Source organism: Microtus oregoni, unplaced genomic scaffold (genome assembly GCF_018167655.1).
Source record: "Microtus oregoni isolate MIOR12 unplaced genomic scaffold, Mior012 000007F_ref0000211, whole genome shotgun sequence".
Classification (NCBI taxonomy): domain Eukaryota; kingdom Metazoa; phylum Chordata; class Mammalia; order Rodentia; family Cricetidae; genus Microtus; species Microtus oregoni.
Genome location: NW_024543066.1, coordinates 41,076,439 through 41,095,466, shown reverse-complemented (window position 1 = coordinate 41,095,466; position 19,028 = coordinate 41,076,439). Strand labels below are relative to the sequence as shown.

The following is a 19,028-nucleotide window of genomic DNA, read 5'->3' as shown; positions in this document are numbered from 1 at the left end:
AGGGTTAAACATGCATAGTCCTACCGTAGCCTTCTGGTGCTGGATTGCAGACTTAACTGCACCCCAGGTTAATTTTGAGACTCTTCCAACCAGGTCTCATGTGGACAGTAGAACCCTCAATTTCCTGGCTGTTCCCATTTTTTTTAAGTACAGTTTAGTGTACCTTGTACATGAACAAGATCATTTACGGCCAACAGCACAAAGAATGACCTTAGCTTTATTTACTCAGTGGATGACAGCAGCTGGAGCTTTAAGATGTCTGGGTTGCTCTGAGGCGACAGGCCTGTCACCAGGGAGGAGGGGTTACATGCACAAAGTTAGATGGGTTTACCAGTACTTTTAGAATACTCCAGGCTTTCGTCTTGCGGGCATTTTTTAACAAGCCAAATCGACATTTCCCATAGTCAATTCAGTATATGTTTTTAACTATTATTTATTTATTTATTTATTTATTATGTATACAATATTCTTTCTGCGTGTATGCCTGAAGGCCAGAAGAGGACACCAGACCTCATTTCAGATGGTTGTGAGCCACCATGTGGTTGCTGGGAATTGAACTCAGGACCTTTGGAAGAGCAGGCAACGCTCTTAACCACTGAGCCATCTCTTCAGCCCCCTAACTATTTTTTTTTTTAAGTTTGTGGCTGTAATGTGGCTGATGACACAAAGGAGCAGTGTCATTGTCAAAATCACCCGAAAAGGAGATATAAAAAAAACCCACAGCACTCATATAAGACAGATGACAAGTTCAGGTGCAGACCTAGTCAGGGAGAGAAACTGAAGTTGCCTTTCTTCCCTCTGGAACAATGATTGTAAATAAATTGGGGTTTCTATTAGGATTCTTCCCACCTGCCCGTCATACATGAAAAGTTCTTATTTCTTCATACCCGATACACCGCAGTCAGCTTCAGAAATAACACCTGCTCACATGAAATGACTGAGAAAATTCCGGAAAACACGATTGTTCATAGATTTCAAGGAATCTCTTCTAGTCCCTTTCAAGTCTACTTTAGTTCATTCAGTCAAGAAAGAGCTGGTCCTCAGGACATCACAGTCTCAAAGAAGTGGCTGGTCACCATGCTGTGACCCCAAAGACACTTGCCCCATTATTTTCCATGATGACAAATGAACCCCAACCAGAGCTCACCCATCGAAAGGTGACTGTAGGTTTGTGTTAGTTAATGTCTCTAAACCCCAAAACTACAGCGATCTTGGCATATGCTGCCAAGCAATAAAAACATCAGCAAAATGTAGCAGCTAAAATAGTGCTGTGTGGTTAGAGAAAACACAAAGCCTTATCAGACTTTACTAGCAGGGTCCCCCATAAAGAGTTTTAATAAAAACTTCGGCATCAAAATAAGTGAAGCCATATGGAATTTTAATTATTCCTAAAATGTAGTTTTAAGGAAAAATAAATACATGTAGAAGCCTTTAAAAAAAAAACATTCACCTGCCTATCTGTAAGTGAAGTCTGTGCTGCTTTGGAGGGGCGAATGTTGACGTTTGAAGTGTGACTCCTTCCCTTTTTAAATGACTGCAGTTATTCTGGCCATGTGCTCTGGGTACTGAACTTCCTGCACAGGGAAGTGGCCTGCCTGTGTCTGTTAGGCTGGCCCCTCCACTCCATCTAAGATGCTGTGGGGCAAGAAGGCAGCTGAGGACCACCTGTGGCCTCTGCTTGGGGTCCGCACTGTCTGCAGTGGGCCATAAATACAGCGCAGGGAGGTGGGGACTCTCATCTGCTCCCTTCTGATTTGCACACCATCGCCTAAAACTCGGCTTATCCAAATCTCCTTTAGGGGGAGGGGGGAGGGAGAGGACAGACAAGGGAGGGAGGGGGTTATAAAGAGCAGACCCTAAGTGCCTGGCTGCATGCATTTCAGTTTGTCATCTTGAAAGTGTTTGCTTCTACTGTTGGAGGCAGTTCATTTGCTGTGCGCCTTCTGCAGATGGGCCCGTGGGTTCTGGGAAGGCACTAATGAGGGATGGGAACCCCCCCTCACACCCCAAGGCCGTTCTTTTTCCTCCTGCTTTGGAATTAATGTCATAGACCAGATGTCAATGCTAGAGCTGGAAGGGAACTTAGAGTTCGTCCCCTCCTTTTCCAGATGATGACACTGCCACCTCTGACTTCTGCCTCTGGCCTTCCTCTCTCAGCAAGAAGAGCCAGGCAGGTGAGACTTCACAATTGCTGGGGGGCTGGGCTGGGCTGTCTTCTGGTTTGTGAGAGAAAGGTTTTGTTAACCCCTTGTTGCTTTCAAGCAGTTACTTTGTATGACAAATGTATTCCATGCCCGAATCCCAGCTCCAGGTGAAGGTACAAGCAGTGTGCATTCTTACAAACACCAACCACCAGCCATCAGGCCTTTTGGGACACTTATTTGAAAGGATCCCTTCAGTAAACATCAGACTGTCCCAGAAGAAAGCCTGAGCACCAACTGGGCTGAGGGACTTTCACTTGCAGCTAAAACCTGCAGCAAATGCAGATGCAGAAAAGCCAAATCAGAAAAGAAAGGGAAGCTTCGGCGTCATAGTCTTAGCGAGCGACATTTATGTTACCAAAGGGCTTGCCATAATTCTGTCAATTCTAAAAAATTACAAGGAACCCCAAGATCACAGCTATGAGTTTTATCTATTTCAGAAGACTGGCTTGCACGTGCAAAGTCTCTAGCTGTGCCTTCAGGAGGTAGCCGGCAGAGGGCTCTGCTAAAGGGGCACACTGGTAGCTTCGAATGTGGAAGTTCCAGAGGGAAGCCATGTCTGCTTCTGTGCTTTTAAAGCCCCCCAAAACTTTGAAAGCCCACTTTAGTGCAGGGTTCAGGTGATCAGCCGAGAGCCCTCCTTTTAATCTCCTCCTTGGCCTGAAACCTTTAGAAAAATTGCCGTGGGCACCCGACCTAAATCCGGTTCTGTGTCACTCCTCAAGACTCTGAAAGGCAGTGACTGTCTAGGTCCTCACCCCCTCCACCCTCCCACGCACCCCACCCCACCCCACCTTCAATACCTTCTCACTTAGTTATGACTCAAGGGAGAATTTCTGAGGAGTCTCCCCAACACCCCCAGAGAAGCAAGATAGTGTTAGATTACCATTGAAATCTGCTTTGATTTTTTTTTTACCATGGCTACAATGAGGATTGTAACAAGGTCTTAAATTCTTTTAAAAAGAATTAGGAGGAATATGTTGAGGGAATCTGTTTAATGTACTTATCTTAACAAAGAAGCCCCCCTCCCAAGGGCTAAAATAATAAATCTTTAGAATTTGTTTACACTGAGTTAGGAAAAATGAGTTGGTCTGATTTAGTACAAGTTTCACTTCAGATACCTAAAGTGTCATAAGAAACAAAAAGAGAGATGGGGTGGGGTGGGAACTGTCGATGAAGGTCCAGTCTTAAAGTCTGGTGACAGATCTGGTGACTCGGGGGTTGGGTTGGCTTCCACACAGGGCCTAGCATACATTTGGCTTTAAAAAGTCCTTCAGGATTTTCGGGGCTGGAGAACTTAAGGATAAATGCCATTAAGATTGTAACGTGGGGAAAGCCAAGCCCCAGGTGAGCAGTGCGTTTGAAAATCTGTTTGTGACTTGCTGTTCCTTGGGAGAAAGCTAAAGTTTTCTTTCTTTTTTTTTTTTCTTAAATCTTGTAAAAAAAAATTCTATCATTTTAATTGATATTTACAGATGTTTCCCCCTCCCCATCTTCTGTTATAATTTTTAGGTGCTTCAGAACTGGGCCCTTTTTCAGACCCCAGGCAGTTCCCAAGCATTTCATCCCTCACTGAGAGCCGCTTCTCCAACCCACGAATGCACTATCCAGCTACCTTTACTTACACCCCGCCCGTCACGTCAGGCGTGTCCCTCGGCATGTCCGCCACCACTCACTACCACACCTACCTGCCACCACCCTACCCCGGCTCTTCCCAAAGCCAGAGTGGACCCTTCCAGACCAGCAGCACTCCATATCTCTACTATGGCACTTCGTCAGCGCCCTATCAGTTCCCCGTGGTACCGGGAGGAGACCGGTCTCCTTCCAGAATGCTACCGCCATGCACCACCTCGAATGGCAGCACGCTATTAAATCCAAATTTGCCTAACCAGAATGATGGTGTTGACGCTGATGGAAGCCACAGCAGTTCCCCAACCGTTTTGAATTCTAGTGGCAGAATGGATGAATCTGTCTGGCGACCATATTGAAATTCCTCAGCCGTGGCCCAGTGGCATCCAGGGGTCACATCCCTCATGTGTTAATATATACATATATAAAGAGAGTGCATATATATGTATATTGATTAGTCTATCTAGAAGATTTCTCAGTCCATCCCTAGTCGTGATCTTGCAACCCTAAGAGGGTAGAGACAGTCATAACTGGGTCTCATGTTGTTTACTATTTAAGATGTCCCCTTTACCAAGGAAGAAATGGTCAAAGGTGTTGTTGTCTGGTCTGTTTTCATAAGTAACCTGTTCCTTTGCCAATTCAGAGAGGAGGACTCCGGGTTCAGGAGGAAGAAGAGCCAAGCCACTTCCTCCCTGTCCTTTGAAACCACAGCTTCGGCTGTGTAGGGGCCGGTGCGCTCTGCAGACCAGCCTGCAAAGCCGGCTGTGTGGTGTGCTCGCTCGATCACTCAGAAAGGGCGGAGGTAGCATGAATGCCGCATCCAGGGCTGTCCATTCTGAATGCCTGTTCCAAGGTTTGCCTTCAGACTTGCTGCAGGCACGCGTCTGAACTTTTGAGTTCACTTATTACCTTTGTTTCCTACTCTAAGAAAGTGACTTCAGAAATACTGATCAGGATAGATTATTTTATTTTACTTTTTTGTACTCCCCCATCTCCCCCATTTAACCAAAATGAAATCCTCCCGACCCCCACTTTCCTTCCCCTTCTCCCTTTATGCAAAACTGAAAATGGCAATACCTTATTATAGCCATAATGATATAGTGTTTGAGTTGGCTGTGTGTTATTTGTTTTTCTTTTTTTTAAATTATGAATATGTGTAAAATCTGAGGTAACTTGCTAACGTGAATGGTCATATAACTTTAAAGATATATTTATAATTATTTAATGACATTTGGACCTTTGGAACATTTCTTAGTGTAATGATATGTTGACTTCGGTCTCTAAAAGTGCTTTTTCTTAAATAACAAATTTCTTCAGTGGGCTAGAGCCATATCTGAAATATTGCTAAGCAATTTCAATTCCTTCAGGCACAATGTGGTTTTTGAAGATAACTTCCATCTCCAAATATTTTAGATGTAGTTGTTTTTGTGATGTATGAAGGGAATGCTGTTTCATTCTTTCAGGTCTTTGATTGCCTCTGATACAGCTTTTTACCTTTTAAAGCAATAATTAAAGATTTAAAAAAAAACCAAAAGCAAAATACCTATGGACCTGTAGCCCTTTAACACTTAATGTGGTCCCTTTACCAGCATGAAATGCTGGAGACATATGGTTTCCTAATTTCTTTCTTTTTTGGGGTGATGGTGGTGGTGGCATGGTCTTTATGGTTCTTGTCGTATTAAAAAGCCAAACACAAGTGAATAACTGCAGAAAAGTGTTCTGTGGTCTCAGAGTTAAGCAGAACTCTAAATCGCAGGCTTCGTGGTTGAGAAGCTAGTCAGCTGAAAGCCACATGGGTGGTAAAGGCTCAATCACGACATGTGTAGTGTAGGGAGCTCAGACACACCAGGTCTCTGCCCCTGTCAGCCTTACCACACAGTCATTCATGGAAGCCCAAAGTGCCTTAGCCAAGGAGGGCCTCCAGCGGCCTTCCAAGGAGCAGAATGAAGTCACTGTCCTAGGGAAGCTGGTCAGCTCAAGTCATGGCCACCGTGGCTGCTGTCAGTAGACACAGCCCGTGAGAGCCTCCATGAATCCCTTGATATTAGCAGCTCTCACTAGGGAGGGCCAAGAGCAGGGAAGCCCATGTGCCGACTGGTGTCCGCCACTGCGTGTGAATTTGAGACCCAGCCCTCCTGGAGGATGCACTTTGACCATTGCTGGGACCTTGCAGCCAATCCCTGAGTGTGAAACCTTAATCTAAGCCAGGGATTCTTCAATGACATCACTAGGCAAATACCTGCACTCTTCCTGCACAGGCAGTGGGGGTTGGGTTGGGGTGGGGGCCCCCTTCCTTTGAATCCTGAGTCCTCCTAAGCAGAGCTCTGCAGACACTTGCCTTTCGCCCCCCCCCCCCCCGCCCCCAGACCCCCTCACTTTCTGTCCTTTCTCAGGTTGACCTTTGTCCCAGTGTGGGACAGTCTGGGCGCAGGTGGTCCTGTGTGTGCCTCCAGTCTGGGTTTTCCTTAGAATCCCTCCTAACTCCTGATACAAATCGAGGGGGGAAGAAAGCCCCCACTGAACCCAAACACTTTGCCTTCTAAAGGCTGTGTACCAAGTATGTTCAGATAGATAAGCCACTTTGTATTTCTCAAGCGGGAAGCCGTAACCGATGCTATTTATTGTCGTGTGTGGTAGCTTGAAGCACACCACCGTCCATGTGTTTGTCCACTTCAGCAGCGCTTACAAAAGCCAGTGTCTGGTCACACTTGTCAGCTTGCATTAACTGACATGAAGATGTTATCATCGGTGCCAGCTGCACCCTATTTAATTTTTTTTTTAAAAAGGGGTACTATATTTCTACATTATTTCTTAATGTTAAAGGGCTTCTTAAAGTTTACAATACACATATTAAGGGACTAGAGGGGATGTGCTAGTGCCCTGTTGTTACTGTAGTGGCTGCAGGCAGCAACCCTGAGACACTTTGAAAACAGGTTGTTTCCCTCTGCCTTCCCTTTGAGAAAATTTCAAGTATTTCTCTCCACCTTTCAGCCACCTCACTGGGTGGCTCCCATTACTCAGAACCTATTCTTTCTTCTGTTTTTTTTTTTTGGGGGGGGGTGCGGCTAGGATTTAAAAATCCCCTTTCTCTTCCCTTGTCTCTTTAACACTCCGTTTGCACTGGGTCACATGTATGATTTCTGGTTTTAAGACCAAAGCAATGTCTTATTTACATCTGGAACCATCTATGTGTACTAACCAATGCGCTCCCCACCCCCCGACACACACACACACAAGCACACACACACACACACACACACACACACACACACACACACACACAGAGTTCTCAAAGGAGCACAAACATCCCTGGGATTTACATCGGACCGGCACAGCCAGATTTTTAGAAAAACACTCTTCAGTGTCTCAGAAATTTTAACCTAGGCCATAGCTCAGATCAGGTACCATGGTTTTAGTTTTAGGTTAGGGAATGAGAGACTTAACAGATTTAACTACTGTTTGCTCTCTAAACTGTCTCCTCCTTTACCCAGAGACCCTTGGGAAACAAACAGAGAAACATCTCCACATCTTTAGAGACTGTCCAGGGTAGATTCAGAAGGGAGGAGCCATGTTGGGGGTTCCGTCTACTCCAAGGAAAAGGACTGACAAACCTACAGAGAGAGAGAGCATTAGTAGAAGCAATGATAGCCACAGTATTGAAAAGAATAAGAAACAATAAAAGACAATTCTTCCAAACTTTGAATTTGTTGTTCTTAAAATAGGTAATGCATCTAAAACAAAGATTGTTTCCTATGTGAGAACTTTCATAGCTGTCTGTTTACTTCATGTTTACAAGTAACTGTTTGCTTTGTAATGCAGTACTTTAAAAATATACCAGCCAAAACCATAACTTACAGTCATTTCCTAGGTATTATGAATAAAACTCCATGTCTTTTGATATGCCTACCATTCTTAGATTTCTGTGGAACAACAACAAAAAAAATTGTAGCATTTTGTGTAAATACAGCATTTGTTTTTATTTTTTATTTCTCTGATTGCTATTGCCCGAGATTTGCTTTCCATGCACGTATTGTACAAATTCTGCTTTGTGCCACAGGTCATGATTGTGGATGAGTTTACTCTGGACTTCAAAGGGACTATTTGTATTGTATGTTGCAACTGTAAATTGAATTATTTGGCATTTTTCCCTCATGATTGTAATATTAATTTGAAGTTTGAATTTAATTTTCAATAAAAAGGCTTTTTTTGTTTGTTTGTTTTTCGTTTCGTTATGTGTGTATCCTGGGTCTTTTCTCATTCGTGTCTGACATCCACTCCTGCCTACACCTTCCAGGATGTACCAGAGCTAGGTAAAAGCAGAGGTTCTTTACTCCTTGTGAGAGGGGGGGGCGTCATAGTGAGCACTGTGCTGTTGTTTGCCGTGCTTCTGGAGGAGTAGACAGAAACTCCAGCCATCAACATGTCTTTAGCGCCTGAGCCTGAAGGATGGGGTGGCTATGCCATTCTCCTGCAAAGCCCCTGAATTCGGGTCTGGATGAGCCTGGGTGTGTAGACCTCTGAGACAGGAATGGGACCCAGCAGTGACCACCCCCTTCTGGTTTTAGTCAGATCCCAGGCAGCCCAGATAGAGGGAGCTGTCCATTTTCCTCCCTATACTTCTTTTGGGGTCTTCAGAAATAAAAACCCAAGTTCAATGATGATTAAAACAGACCTTGGCCCAAAGGACTTTGGCCTCAGAAGCTTTCTGCTAGGGAAGCTAACTGTATTTTGGGGGTTTGGTTCTTTCTTTTTGGCCAATGCTTATTTTTGGTAAGTCCTTCCTTTTCTATGAGATTGAGAAGTTACTTGTTTCATGGTCTGTCTGTTTTGACTTACAAAGGTTCTAATGCAGGGGTCCAGAGACCCTGGTTAGAGATGTTAGGTCACTGGCCATATCGCTTCTTTATCCCAATAGGGTAGCGACTTCCCCTAAGAGGGCTGTTCCCCATGAAATCTTGGAAGCAGATTATTTCTAGGGGAAGAGCCATCCTAGAAGAACATGGCTGAGCTATGGTCAGAGAATTTGTTTGTAACTCTTTCAAGATGAATATTTATTTATTTCAATTAAACATTCCCGTGGCTTTTAAAGGCATGGGGAGGGGCACAGAAGCGCTCTCTTGTCCCCTGCCACATCCCTTCACTCCTCTGAACCTTGAGTTTCTTGCTTACTGTCTAGACCTTGACGTGGACATTTCCCCGACATTCTCCTTTGCTTTCCAGACTGTTTTCAAGCCTCATAAATACAAACATGTGTCTCTGTTCTCTGTTCAGTTCTCTGCTGTGTCCAGAGTCTTGAGGGGCAACCTCTTACCTACTGGATGCCAAGAGAACCTCTCAATCCCCACCACCAAAAATACTTCTAGGCATTACCAAATGGGTAGCATCTCCATGGGTTGGAGGCTTTGCCTAAAGTCTTCTGTGGAACTGGGATGAGGGTATAACTGAGCTGGTGGGAAGGGATGCTGCCCACTAAGCCGAGGTCACTAGCGGAAGGCTGAAGGGCTTCCCATTATGCTTGAGGGCCTTTATCCATCCCTTCACCCGATGGACCTAGGGATTGATTAGAGCGGGAGAATGCTCCTGCTGTATTTCTCTCTGCCGCCTTTCAGCTGATCTGAAGGGTGCCGTGAGGCCGGCATTTCCCCCTGGCTGCTCTGTTTTCTCCCTGCAACAGCAGGCGGAAGAAGAAAGTCCGTTTTCCAGTGCTTTTGACCCCTCGTGTCCCAAATATTTAATCATGAGACATTTCTGTGAGAGTGGGAGTTTCCTGTTAACTCAATCCCAGCCGAGACTGGCCCAATAAACACCTTAGCTCTCTGTTACAGAGTTTATTTGGCTGGGCAATGGGTATCGCCATGTAAACAGGAAGCCCCTGAAGTTATTATCTACAGATGTGGTTGAAGAGCCACATGTTTGTATTTATGAGACTTGAAAACAGTCTGGAAAGCAAAGGAGAATGTCGGGGAGCCCTTGGTCACAGTGAGCACAGGTCTTACAGCAGTGCAGACTCTCTGTCCCTCCCCCCATTTCTTTTGAGAATGGATGAGACACAATACAGATATAACCAAGAAGTCACCGTGAAAGCGGGGATTAATTCCTGTGAGTCAAGCCACCACCTCTATATGCGCTATCAGGTCAGAGGCAGGGAACTGTGGCCTCCATTCCAGACCCAGGTCTGTGAAAATCAGTTTAGAGACCATTCTAGAAAACAGAATATTGAGGGCACTGAAAAAGTGGGTGACTTAGGACAACAGTGTTAAAGCCTGAGGTTTTGCTTTTTCAGGGAAGGTGGAGGACTATTTTTTTCTGACTCCTGTGATTTCACTGGTCTCACCAGGTTTCGTATGCAAGACCATGAACCCTTGTACTTTTGCTCCTAGAGCCCGTGCTGAAGGACGGGTCTACCCTACTTGCCACCCCAGGGCTGCTCATCTATGCACAGTGCAATGCGTTCCCCCACCCAGGGCTCTCCTTGTCCTTTCTGGGCTCTCTTCTTGGTCTTGGAGTTGTTTAAGAAAGGCCAGGTAGGAACTGGCCTTATTCTGGGCTCTGAGCAAAGGCAACAGACTCCTCCCTCCTTGCATTCTTCCTATGCACCCTGATCAGCCTTGCTGGGACTTTCTAGGGACTTCTCAGCCATACCTATTCAATCTGGAGACCTTGGGATAAGGAGTTTTAAAAGGTCTTCCTCAGAGCTTAGATTAGGTAAAGATGTAGAGGATAAGAGACCAGGGAGGTGGTGGTGGTGGTGGTGGTGGTGGTGGTGGTGGTGTATGTGGGTCCATGCAAGCACACCTGAAGGGAGGAAGGGAGAGGATGGCAAACCATTAAAGAAATTGAAGTGAACCGCTTCTGGGGATGGTATTGATTTGCCTGAGGCGTTTGTCATGACTGTAATTTTTCAGGGGCTTGGGAGAAGTACCACCATCCCATAGTTTCTAATTCTTCTTCACATGGACAAGGAGCAGCAGGCTCCTGGGGTTAACAAAGCTTGTTGGGCGTGACCTTTAAGAAGAGGTCATTACTAATTTTTGTAAAGCTTTCCTTCAAATGCCTCTTATGACTCAATCCAGCCCTGTTGTTCAGAGAAACTCAGCCAGTCAGAAAGCAGGAAGATGCAATTCGGGAAACTTGCCTAACCTTTACTAAGACTTCTTCATTTTTTTATTATGTCACAGTGATGTCTGGCCACTTAGTGCAGGGTTTTGGTTTTTTTAAAACTTGTTTTATGCATTTATTTTAGCATTGCAAATGTTGCTTCTTTTTTTCCTATCACCTCCATATGTGTGGGCATGGTGTGCATGTGTGTTTGAGTGTGTATACTTACACATACATGGGGAAGATGTGCATGCATGTGGGGGCCCTAGGTTGACATAGGGAATCATCTTCAATCACTCCACACTGTGTTCATTGAGGCAGGGTCTCTCATTCGAAGCCAGGGCTCACTGAGATGGCCGTCCTAGCTCGCCAGCTCATCTCGGATCTCCTTCTTTCTTTTCCCTGTCTCTACCTTCAAATAGCTCTGGAATGGCCCGCAGTCTACCACACACTCGCCTGCTTTCCTGTGGGTTCTGGGCATGCAAACTCAACTTGGTCTTCATGATTTTGAGTTAGGTACTTTACCCAACAAGCCACCTCCAACCACTCACTTCTTTCCAGCTATGTGTTTTTCCCAGCTCATTTGGTCCACTCGAGCTGCTAGAAAGTGAAGCATTCCACCTGCCATTCTCGTAAAACAAAAGCAAGCAAACACAACTTTCAGCAAAGAATTCTACCGGAAGGCAAAGTAACAAAGGAATGCAACTTGAGTTAGGACCAGAACAAAAATAAAAGCAGTCTTCAAGTGGCTGTGTGCTCTGCAGGTCTTAGGAAACTTCTGGGTCACCGGAAGTACTAGAGTTAGCCTGAATGAAGGGTTAGCGCAGTTAGAGATGGTGCATCAGGTAGGGGTAGCACGAGCTCTCGAAGCAGATTGATTATAGACTGATGTAAGTGTGCAGATTTATTCTTTACAGCCAGCAAAAGCCAGGATGCAGCACAGCACTAACAAGGGCGGGAGTGCCCACAAAGTGCCTGAAGGCTTTTAATGCCTCGGACGCCCTCCCGCTTCCTACGCCAAGCCATTTTCTTGGTAGAATGTCATCTTTTCCAGCCAGTCAAGCAACCGACCCGTTTCACTTTCTCTCTCTCATTTCTGTCCATTCTCCCTGCTCCACATGAGAGAGAGGTTCATGGCTTCTGCTGGTCATGCCTTTGGCCTAAACTTTCCTCTGGTATTTAATATTTAAGATCTTGAAAGTCATGATGGCTTTGTCCCTTTAGCAGGTGCTGAGGAAATTGGGTGGGGATCTGTGAGAAGGAAAAAAAAAAACATGTTTTAGTGTGGACATCTTGTCCTTGGTGCAAATGCCAAGATTACTATTGACGGTAGTTTTTACCGAAACCTTCCAGAACAGAGTGTGAACTCAGGTTGTGCAGAGAGAGGTTAGTGGGCCAACTTGCACTTCTGGGCCTTGGGAGGCAGAGGAGTATTAGGAAGGAAGCAAGTGCTGAATCTGAGCAAGGAGTTAAGTGGTTAATAGGAACTAAGGCTTTTTATTGGCTAATAAAACCTCTCAAGATTTTTTATATTATATGGTTCCTCCAGGCTCCTGGCCCAGTGCTCAAAAACAGAAAAAGACAAAAACAACAGCAAAAGGCTAGAGCTTAAATACCAACGCAGCTCCAGTCTTGTTTACTTTTTCATTTCCGCAGTTGTAAAAAAAAAAAAAAAGTACTTCAGATTTATCACACTGGAGCTCTGGACCAGAGATTCTTGCCTCCCCAGGAAGGAGAACATAAGCCCCGTGTCTGTGTTTCAGGAGAGGGAGACCCACGGTGGAGGCTTTGGAAAGCCTTGGCAGGGAGGAAGAGCAGACACTTCATGGACCACATCCCTGGTCCTGAATGCAAATGATCTCTGTCGTTTTATTACACGGGTACTGTTCTCCCGACAGAGCGGGATGTTCTTGTTTTTAATAATAGCCAGACCAGATGCTAACTGCTCCCCAGCGACATGCTGGATGAGTGAGAAGGCAAACAGCTGATTCCTGTTAAGAAGAACATCGAGAGAATAAGCCAGAAAGTATGAGAATTCTCTGGAAGCTTCTGCTTTGTAAACCCCTGTTTGGCAGGAAGATCACAGAATCCGAGCTGAAAACACAATGTGTCCCCCTGCACCCGTTCCTTGTCCCGCTGCTTACTGGGACCCTGGAGCTTTTGCCATGTAACCCTGTTCTGCATTATTCAGGGGACAGGCTCCAGGTTCCTCCAGAGGGAGAATCCAAAGCTCTGGGCCCTCGGACTTTGAATGACTGTAGAAAAATATCCATCAGTAGGAGGAACTTTTCACCGGTTCCTTTGCCATAGAAAACAGTGAAATCCTGACCGCGAGCCGATCTTTACAAACGGCACCTTTGTTCCATCTTTTTGACTCCTTCTTCCCCCTGTCAGAGTCCATCAATCTGCCAGATACTATTTTGTTTTAGAATGTGACCCATTTGCAACAGACTTTCTTCGTTCCCAGTGACCTATCAGAGATAGTATGGAGGCAGGTTGCCTGATGTTATTTCCAGGAGACAGAGGTGTCCTGTGGCACGGGTCTATGTAGATAGAGCTTTCTAGATTTCTTGGGACTTGGCTCCCAGCGTCAGCGGGAGGCTCACCCCACAGCCCCTCCCAAGGAGGCTCTTTGTTGACCTCAAAGGTCCTCTTCCCAACTGTCATTCTTTCCCTCCAATGCTAAAAGCTCTCCCAGTGCTTTGCTATTGTCCTCCTCCCTCACTGGCCTTGAGTCCAGGTGGCCCAGATTGCACAAGGGGCTCTGGGCTTAGAATGCCTTTGAAAGCCGTTGCTTTGATTGCTCTCTGGGAGTAAATCAGATCTGGTGGCCGTCACAGAATGCCCTGTGCACCTGGTACTGTTTGCAAGGTTTCTCTTGCCTTATCTCAGTTTTCCCAGCAGCCCAGGGACAGGTTAGCAGTGTTTCTGTTCCCATTTCACAGATAGGAAGCTGGGGTTCAGACTTGTCCCAGGTTACAGGGCTATTAAGTCTCAAGCCTAGATCTGCCTGATTGCAAAGACAGCCCTCCTGAGCCATGGATTTGCATGCAATCTCCTTTCTCATCTATATAATGGAGGCTATGAGAAGTAAATGAGTTAACGAGATATGAAAATGCCTTGCAAGGTGTCTGGCACGTAATAGGTGTAAAATAGATGGTACCTATTATTATTACTCATGATAATTAAGACGATTATTTTAAAAAGCACACGAAAAACTTTCAATTAGTTTGAAACACAATAAAGCCAGAGCCACAAGTGGGATGATTTTTAAATACAATTTTGACATTTGAAAATCGGAAAGTGATAGTTTTCTATAGAATTTGAGCCCCTTTCCCTTTCTTTCAGAAGAAAATGTGCATGTGGTTCTAGGGCTTGAACCCCAAAGCCTGTGCTTGGTCGGCAAGGGCTGACACTGAGCTAAATCCCTGATTCAAATCACCTGAGTATTTGTTGTTTTGTTTTTCTATAAAACATGAAAACTACATTGGCACAGGCTTCTTACCAGAGGCACCGTCCCTGTAGAGCATCGAGCTCTCTTGTCACAGCGGGCAGAGGGGCAAAGCACATCCACACGTTTGGAACAGAGACGTGGCCCTAACTTGACCCCAGGTGTCTGCGGTCTCTTCCAAGGCTTTCCATTAGTTTCATATAAACACCGCTACTGGGGGGAGAAAAAAAAAGTATTATTAAACTTAATTTGGCAGTTGTTGGACTCCTTTAACAGAAAAGAGAAAGACCACAGCCAAGAGATCTCTGTCAATTCCAATTCTCTTTTTTCTATGCACGGCTATGGGGTCCCCCCCCCCCAATGAAAGTAGAGCACCTGGTAACCCTTTCCGGGTCCCTAAAACCATGCGGAGGGTAGCTGAGGTAGAAGAGGATCCAGGCCCATGATAGCTGCTACAGCTGGCAGTGGAAACCCTGGGGGGGGGGCTAGGTTTTAGCACCAGAGTCTGGGGTTCTGAGGGAAGCCAGAGTTGAGGCTATGAGTGCTCCCTGCCCTAAATCACTCCTGTCTTCTGAGTATCTTCAACACTTTCCCAGCAACTGAGATCCTGTTAATGGGAAGCCCGTTCACAAAATGACCCCTCTTTTCCCCAATCTCTCTCTCTCTCTCTCTCTCTCTCTCTCTCTCTCTCTCTCTCTCTCTCTCTCTGCAAATCTTTATTTATATTCAGTTCCGAGCTCTAGGCAGAATAGTATGTAAGATGGTGGCCCCCACCGGAAAGCTACTGAGGTACACTCCGTTTAGTCCACCTCAGATGTCTCTGCCACTCTTTTATTTACTCCAAGTCAGTCAGGATGACCAAAACCAAGGTTTAAAAAGTTAGGGACCAGAGAGACTGCTCAGTGGGTAGAGTGTTTGCTGGAGCCCACATTTTCCAGAACCCCTATAAACACGGGGCTGGTGTGGCAGCCGCCTGTAATCCCAGTGCTCAGGAGACAGACATGGTGGTCAGCTGGGCTATTGATAGACTCTGCATTTCAGGAGAAGCCCCGTTAAGAAGTGGAGGGCATCTGAAGAAAAAACTCCTGGGATACACACACATGCGCACAAGTACTAGTGCATGCACACCCATAAACATCACACCTACAAGCACCCAAGTACACAGAAACAGGCAAACACACACACACACACACACACACACACGTACACGCACACACACTGGGGTGGGGAAGCATTCACCATTCCTTTGTAGAGAGAATTGAGGTAGTTTTGATTTCTGTTTATGGCCAATTTCGTTTCCTTTTGCTCATTTCCTTTAGAGCTGAGCATTTGTAGGCTATTTCACATTGATCTGAGTCACAGGAAACCTTGGTTCCCACCACATGCATGTGTGACTCGGGGCTCCACACAGAAGAAGCTTCTCCTTCCTGTCACAGCAGCCTTGCAGCCAACCCTGCACTGGGGAGTCAGTGGAAGGGGGACAGCAGAAGGCTGCAGAGAGATGTGGGTTCCAGGTCTTTAACTCCTCCTAACTTGTTGCATGACCTTGAACAAGCCACTTCACCTCTCTTGACCCTCTCTTTAAGCATAGACAGTAATAAATTGCCTGCCAGATGGTCTGTTGACCATACAACGTTTACCTATAGACTTGAATTGGCTTTTAAAATGGAGAAATTATGGGGAGATTTAAGAGGCAGCTAGAGCCTGTCTAACGGCAAAGAGAGAATGGGCTCCATTGTTTCTCATGGCCCTGGAAAAAATGGTCATTTTGTGGAGAAAGAGGAAATGAAATCCCGAAGAGGTGAAGTCATTTCTGCAAGATCACCCTGTGGGTGCAGGACTGGAGGCCAGGGGTGAGGACGTCTCTTTCCAGGAGCCCCTGGACGGTCACTTCTGTAACGGAAACATCACTGGCATCGTATTTTCACCAAGCACTTAGTGGCTTCCCTAGTTTTCATGAACTTCATTTCCATTAGTTGCAAACTGAGTCAGACAGATCCCCTGAAACTTTGTTTTCTGTAATTCCCAGCCCACTGGGAATTATCTATATCACGCTCCAGCTAATCATGTTAAAGAGGGAGCGTTGCTCTCTAAAAGGCAAGGTGAAGTCAGCCTGCCATGTTTGGAATTGAGTAGGAGAGAGTTGAAGCCATTCATTGCCGGACAAAGCTGTCCTATCCACGGGTGAGGTTTTTCCAGCTGATTCTCCTGGGCTGGACAGGAGAGCTTTTCCAGTTCAGGCTCCTGTTGTCCATACTCAGGGTAGGCTCACTGGCCATGCAATGAAGACTCTTCTCTCATTTCCCATGCTGGTCGCTAGGACGGGGCCACTCTGTCACTTAACCTGATAACAAAGGTCATTTCACTTGTACCTCTTTGTTTTCCCTTTTCTGTTTGTATGACCTATAACCTACAGCTGATGCCTCTTTAATTTAAGAATCATCAGGAGAGGGGGCTGGAGAGATGACTCAGTGGTTAAGAGCACCGACTGTTCTTCCAGAGGACCCAGGTTCAATTCCCAGTATCCACAGGGCAGTTCACAACTGTCTGTAATATCCAGTTCCAGGGAACCCGACACCCATGGCGAAATACCAATGCACATAAAATAAAAATAAATAATTAGAGAAAAGAACAAGGAGAAGAAGAGCATGCTAACAGGGCAGTGAGAGCTCACAAGAGTCTAAAGTTGCCATCTGACAGAAGTTACAGTGTAATTAGGCGTAGCACACCCTCCCGGTTCAATGATAGTCCCGCTGTGCTTGTGCCAAAGGCTCTCCAAATCAAGAGCTTCTGCATTACGGAGAAGAAGGAGGTGGGATGCCAGGAGGACTCCAGCTTTAGCCTATCCACAGCTTGAGAAAAAAGTGACTCTTGCATCTCAATTCCCTAACCTAGTCTGATCTTAACGGAGGGGTTACATTTTTATTTCAGTAAGCTCATATATGGTTTGAACACTTTCAAGACAGGATGGATATGTAAATGACTGAGACACACTCTGACGTCATGAAGAACACCTGATCTGCCCCTAGGGACAGATAGAGACACTCCTCTTTGCACAGCAGGTGGTATAACAGAGATGTGATCCAAGGGCCTAGGGACACCAGGAGCAGCAAGCTCCTGGGACAGACACTGAATTTGAGCCTCATCTGGATGGGTGGTTTTATGCTATCTTGGGTCTGAAGCTAAAGCAGCACCCACTCTGCACCCTCCCTTTAGCACAGTACCCAGGAATAAAGTGTGCTGCCCGGGAGCACCAAGGCTCTTTAGAAGAAGAAGAGGCAGAGGGGGGGCAGTACCCCACTCCAGCGAGAAGAGCAGGATGGGCTCTCAGAGGGGTTGGAGTGAAGGTTGAGGGGTGGGCACAGACTTAGCTGTGCAGCAGAAGAGAGGAGGTGGACTAGAAGTCATGCTTTGGGGAATCACACTCAACGAGAGCTGGCTTTAGCCTGGCAGGGAAGGTCATGCTTTAAAGATGCAGCAGCCCCAGGATGTGCAGTGCCAAACCAGTCCTCTGAATAGGTGGTGGACTTGGGAAGTAAGGGATTCAAATTGAATAATTGAAAACCAAGATACATGACAAAAATAAATGTAAGATTTTAATGCTTAACAAAAGTGGGTATAGACAGCAGAAACCAATCAACTTGCAGCCCATACCTTTGATTGTTTTATCTAGTTGCTTACCCAACACCTATAGCCAGGTGATTTAAAGCCCAGATGGGGCAATGAGGAATAGGTTTGGCACAAAAGGCCTTCAGCATTCAGTAAGAAAGAGTGATGGGCATAAATAGTTGAGATAAGTTTGTACTCTGAATGGTTGGGCACGCGCTGAGCCACCCTATCCTGAGAGGTGTCGTGCCTATGACTCCAGCTCTACCCATACTTCTGAGCTCTCCTTCAGAGGCCTGCCATGCCCTCCAGGACTGCACACAGACTCCTCCAAGTCCACCCCAGCCATGATTGGGCTGCGGATCTCTCCTTTATAAAAATAAATTAGTCCGAACTCTCACCCTGGAAGAATGAGAATGTTTGAATTTCAAAGGAAGTTTTTGGTAGCCATTTGAGCCTCACCTCCAAAGCCCCTATAGGGAGCTTCTTGGAGATCCTTTTTTGGCACCTGGAGCTGCTGCATCCTCGCAGGCAGGCTGTGTCTCCCTGCCCAGCCAAAAACCAACCCTTATTCCTTCTTGCCCAAGCACTCTGTCCAGATCCCTTGCAATAAGAAGATTTGTGTCTTTAGTCATCATGGGTTAGGGTTAGATAGGTGGACGGGGCAGCGGGGGGGTTGACTTTACCTGAGGTTCATTTGGAGACTTGAAGTTATTCTGCTCCTATGGGAGTTAGTTTATTGATTAATGGAATGTTTATTAGGGTTATCAGAACAAATAAAGCACATGTACATATCCATCAACCCACCCATACCCTTCCCAAACCACTGCCTGGTGAAACTCATTCTATTTCCAGCCCTGACATCGTGCCAACTTGTCATTCTTCCTGGCCACATCAAGTTCCATCGGGTTTGAGTTTATTGGCTAGGCAGCGAAGTTTATGTTGTCACAGAAATTAGCCTTGATGGACAGGGATACGGCCAGGGGATCAGGAGAGCTCAGTAGACTCATGCTGTTGGCATGGCTTAGATGTTAGGGTGCCCG

At 45.9% G+C, this 19,028-nt stretch overlaps 1 protein-coding gene across 4 annotated transcripts in view; it reads left to right on the top strand.

The window, feature by feature from the left end:
* Window positions 1-19,028, top strand: part of Runx2 (RUNX family transcription factor 2) — a 237,420-nt gene that overhangs the window by 122,530 nt on the left and 95,862 nt on the right. For 2 of the 4 annotated variants that reach the window (XM_041656170.1, XM_041656167.1), the window contains 2 exons: window positions 2,109-2,174; window positions 3,714-4,388. The exons of the other annotated variants lie outside the window; for them this stretch is intronic. In XM_041656170.1, the coding sequence (XP_041512104.1) occupies window positions 2,109-2,174; window positions 3,714-4,189 (542 nt within the window). In that variant the 3' untranslated portion in view covers window positions 4,190-4,388. Of the gene's footprint in view, window positions 1-2,108; window positions 2,175-3,713; window positions 4,389-19,028 lie in introns of those variants that run through there. 4 annotated transcript variants of the gene reach the window in all.